Raw genomic sequence first — 5,200 nt, forward strand, 5'->3', positions numbered from 1 at the left:
TATATTTTTAACTTAGATTACGAGAACCATTAGATCGGACTTTTTTTTTTTAAATCTGAATAGAAATAAAAAATAATAACCGGTTCTTTAAATAAGCAAATCAATAAAACAAAGGAATTACTAGCATTCTATTTTTACATTTCAGTCTTTCTCCATCTTAGATTTTTTTCACTACTTCGAATCAAATATATTGTGAGATATGAATTAACTCATCACTGAAACAAATAAATCCTCCTTACTCGTGAACGAATATTATAAAATAACTCCTAAAACCCCAAGAATAATTGAAAATCCTCAAGGTACGTGAACCATACAGAAGGCCAAAATTAATGCCTAATCACTAAGTTCTATAGTTGTTACTGATGAGGCGTCTATATAAAGAAAGCAAATGGGCAGGGACAACGTCAAAATGGTTAAGTAACTATCCGCAAAGAGACAGAAGCAAAATCAATCTCTTCTTTTCCTTTGCGAAAAATGCCTTTTTTGCACAAATTCACAGTTCAAGTTCCCCTTCTCTTTTCCTTCCTCTTGCTTTCTCCTCTGTATTCAAATTCTGCTCCAATTTCAAAACCCAACAACAATAATGTCACCGCACTTATTAACAAAGCTTGCTCATCATTAACAAATAAAGTCTTGTGCATGAACTATCTCAAAAGCAATCCAAAGGTTATGGCAGCTGCAACATCAAAACCTTTAGACTTTGCTCTTGCCATTATTCATTCAGCAATAGGCGAAGCCAAAAATATTCATTCGTATCTGTCCAAACCCAGAGGAAAACTTAGCCCACCAGCTATTGAAGCTTACAATTATTGCAAAACCCAATGGGGTGACGTGGCTAGTGGATTGGAATGGAGTCTCAAGATTAAAAGAAAGGATAAAGGCTACGCTCTTGATACAAGTACAGATTATGACTTTGTGGTGAATCTTGATCATGCCACCAATTGAGGAACTACCCTAGCCCAAGCAAAAATTCAAGATCCTGTAATAGAAAAAGGAAAAGAGAAGGTGCAGCTGGCTGTAGGAGGTGCAAACAAGATTCTTGAGTGGGCAAAGCCTCCCAAAAAGAATGACTAGTACACTCTTTATACAAAAGTATAAAGAATTCCGATATAATTAACGTAGTTAGAAACAGCACATTAAGGTACTTGACCAGTGCATTTCTTGATTACTATGTTAAAGAGAATGAGATTCCTCTCAAAATTGATACTTTTAGTGCCTTCTAACTCTATAAAATTGTTGTGACGAAGAATAGTTCAACCTAATCTACCAAATTCAAAGTAGAGAAAATGATCATCTTTTGTACATAAATATATAACGTGGAGTATCTAGAACTAAGCCTTGAGTTTATAGAAGTCCTGGTTAATGACACAAAAATGATATAAAACTAAATTTTAAAATATCAGAAGAATCATATACGTAATAGATTTCATATTCTGCTTTTAAACTTTGGCTTAACAAACGTACACAAGAACATGATATTATAAAGTACCCCAAACGGCCAGATTCTTGTAATATCATCAATTTTTTGTGTTAGATCTTCCTACTGAAACAACTGTACCAAAGAGTTCAGATAAACCACATTCTCTTTCTCTATAACAGCTAGATAAGCGACTGAACCACACGCTCCGACGGATGGAGCCTCCGGGCAGCGCTAATCAGGCGCGTCCGAAACAACTTAGTGTTCCTCCAGACGAGAAGAATACAACACCAGAAGTAATTGCCCCAAAATCTACTTATGCAAACACAATCACGGGAATCGCTAGCCCATCTACGGCACATGCCCACCATCCACGAGAATCAGTCATTGCTAGGCATACCACTCACAACGGGATGCCGGCTGTTATTTTCAAAGCCAAAGACTACTACGGCATAATGGCGGAGGAATGCAAACGCACCATTGTAGGCAGATTCTTGAAGCCTCGGCCACAAATTGACAGAATTAGGTCAAGTTTCAGGGAACAATTTTCGATGAAAGGATCTGTTAAAATTGGGGTATATGATAATTACAATGTATTTATCGATTTCACAACTATCCATCTAGTACCGAAGGGTGATTGAAATCGAAGGGAAACAAATGTGGCTTCAAAAATGGTCCCCTGACTTCAAACCAGAGGAGGACAGCCCAATAGTTCCGGTATGGGTTCTTCTCCCCGGGCTTCCGTTTAATATGCATAACTGGCACTATGTGAAGCAAGTTTTAAGTTCAGTTGGCACACCATTGACGCTAAATGTCGCAACTTATGGGAAAACTAGACCTAGCATGGCCAAAGTAAGAATAGAGATTGATCTCCTTAAACCTCAACTTGAATCTGTTTGGGTTGGCTCGGAAGATGAGGATTCTCCGCTTAAAGGTTTTATCCAAAAGTTGGAATATGAAGGAATTCCCAAATATTGCAAACATTGTAAGAAACTCGGGCATAACATGATGAACTGTAGGTTTCCAGTAAAGAAAAACATGATTGAAACCACTAAAGATATTGGGAACCAGAATGTGTATAATTCTGGAATAGCAGGTCCTTCAGGAAAGGATAATATTGAAAAAAAAGCCAATGAACTAGGACACCAAAGACAAACTGAAAAAGCTGGTTCAAAAAGAAAAGATGATCCTATATTTACAAAGGAAGTAAAGAATACTACTGTAAATGAGAACCTCCAAACAACTGAAACAACCTTAGCTCACACCAATAAGACTGCAAAAAATAAATCTGACCCATCAGTGGGTGAAAGGTTGAAGAAGAATAAGAAGAAGAAACAGAAAATAAAAAAAATACCAAAAAAGAGGAGCAAAGTCATATTCAAACCAGTGCAATCTCATGAAAGTAACAGAAAAAGTCAGACGAAGAGCTTTATCTTTACTCAAAACGAGCACTCTCTAGCAATTGTGGAAGAAGATATTCAGATGCAAGGAAAATTCAACAGTAAGAATCAAAATTAGCAAGATCACTCTACGACAGATGAAAACATCAATGATAAGGAAGTGAAGAATTCTTCTAATGAGGTCACATGGAATACAAGGCAGGGGAAAGTAAATAAAGAAGAACATGACATCAGTAAAAGTGTCGATCAGGTTCATCAGGTCGATCCTACGAGCGACAGCAGTAGATCGTCTAGCCTACCTTCAGAGATCATCAAACATTCAGGAATTCAGTTGGTAGTAGATCTGAACTCCTTCAACTTAAATCATCCAACAGAGAACAGAGGGGTCGCTGAGAATCCTACAGGAGAAAACTTGGATAACACACACTCTACATGCAATAAGAAAGCTGAAGGAAAAGATCAGAAGACGGGTAACAATACTCAAGATAGTAGGGATACAAGAAATAGTTCTCCAGTGACAAGAGGAAGAAGTCAAGTCGGGGGAACTAGAAAAAAGCATAAAAAGAAGAATGATCCTTCACAAAAAAAGAGTCAAAAAAAGGACACCTCCCCTATAAGTTCTAATGCTTAGAACAATCTTCTGGAATATTAGGGGAGTTAGGTCCAAAAAAGCCATTCACAGGCTGAAACACTTATTCAATATCAACAATCTACAATTTGTAGCCATTTTTTAGCCTTTTATTAGTAATGAAAAGCTTGATGGATATAGGAAATTTCTTGGTTTTCAACATAGTACCTCCAATCGCAATGGTCAAATTTGGTGTTTTTGGAACAACAACTACCACCATACGTTAATAGCAGAGGATGAACAACATATAACTATAAAGTTTGATGATGGTATCAACAATCAAAGTTCTTTCATAATAGCTGTATATGCTAAATGTACATCAGCTAAGAGAAAGAACCTTTGGTACAGCCTGGAGAAAGATAACCTTAGCATTGATAGTCCATGGTGCATTGGGGGTGACTTCAATGTGATTATTGATCCTGATGAAAAGCTAGGAGGAAATCCTCACACAGTTCACAGAAGTTTGAATTTCATTAATTGTATGGATAATTGTGGGGTTACAGACCTGGGTTACACCGGCCCCAAGTTCACCTGGTGTAATAATTGGAGGCCTAACAAGAGAGTCTGGAAAAGGCTTGATAGAATTTTTGTAAATGACTCGTGGATTCAAAAATTCCAGCATAGCACTGTTAGGCACCTAGTGAGAACTGGTTCGGATCATAGACCTTTACTCATGAAGTGTTTTAACACCAACCACACTCACATTAGTTACTTCAGGTTTCTAGATTTTTGGGTTAGTCAAAACGATTTTATGGACATTGTCAAGAAGTTTGGAACGTAAACATTACTGGTAACTCAATGTGGATCCTCCAATCTAAATTAAAAAATCTTAGTAACAGGCTAAGAAAGTGGTCTAGACAGGAGATTGGAAACATCAATGACCAAGTGAGTAGATGGGAAGACAAAATTCAACTTCTGGAAAATATTGACATCGATATTAACAGTGAAGATAGCAGGGCAGATGCTAACAAAGCGCATGCTGAATATATAAAATGGCTGAGTATGCAGGAGTCTCAACTCAAATAGAAGACTCAAACCAAATGGTTTAAAGATGGAGATAGTAATACAAGGTACTTTCATAGTCTTTTGAGAGAAAATAGAACAAAACTCCAGCTCCATAGAATCAAGAATCATAAGGGTAAGTGGATCAAGAGTGAAGTGAACATTGCTAAAGCTGTTGTCAAACATTTTAAATCTCTATTCAATCTCCCTTAGCCTACCATCAATCCTAATATTTTGAATTGTATTCCTAATTGCATATCCGATGAGGATAATATCATGCTATCAGCTATCCCTAATGAAGAGGAATTAAGGAAGCAATCTTCAGTCTTAGTGTTGATAGCACTGCTGGTCCGAATGGGTTCAATGGTACTTTTTTTCATCATTGCTGGGATATTATCAAGAAAGATGTTATTGCCTTTGTTAGGGATTTCTTCAATGGTAAAAACCTTACCAAGTTCTACTCACGTACTTACCTTGTTTTAATCCCAAAAATTGAGGCACCCACAAATTTCTCAGAGTTCAGGCCTATCAGCCTTTCCAACTTTACCAACAAAATTATTTCCAAAGTACTTTCTCTTAGACTTAATCATATGCTTTCAAAACTAATTTGTGACAACCAAACTGGCTTTGTAAAGGATAGATTAATCACTGAAAATATTCTTTTTGCTCAAAAAATTATTCATAATATCTCCCAGAAGAACTCGGGGGGCAATATTGTTATCAAATTAGATATGGCAAAAGCCTACGATAGAA

At 36.8% G+C, this 5,200-nt stretch overlaps 1 protein-coding gene across 1 annotated transcript; it reads left to right on the forward strand.

The window, feature by feature from the left end:
• The first annotated feature begins 474 nt into the window (after window positions 1–474).
• LOC142167122 (uncharacterized) lies at window positions 475–945 on the forward strand. Its single transcript, XM_075227279.1, has one exon. The coding sequence runs from the start codon at window positions 475–477 to the stop codon at window positions 943–945; it is 471 nt and encodes a 156-aa protein (XP_075083380.1).
• The last annotated feature ends 4,255 nt before the right edge of the window (window positions 946–5,200 follow it).

Source organism: Nicotiana tabacum, chromosome 12 (assembly GCF_000715075.1).
Source record: "Nicotiana tabacum cultivar K326 chromosome 12, ASM71507v2, whole genome shotgun sequence".
Classification (NCBI taxonomy): Eukaryota; Viridiplantae; Streptophyta; class Magnoliopsida; order Solanales; family Solanaceae; genus Nicotiana; species Nicotiana tabacum.

What these genes read in the sequence shown, in the direction of transcription:
- LOC142167122 (XM_075227279.1), top strand. Translation starts at nt 475, where the DNA reads ATGCCTTTTTTGCACAAATTCACAGTTCAAGTTCCCCTTCTCTTTTCC.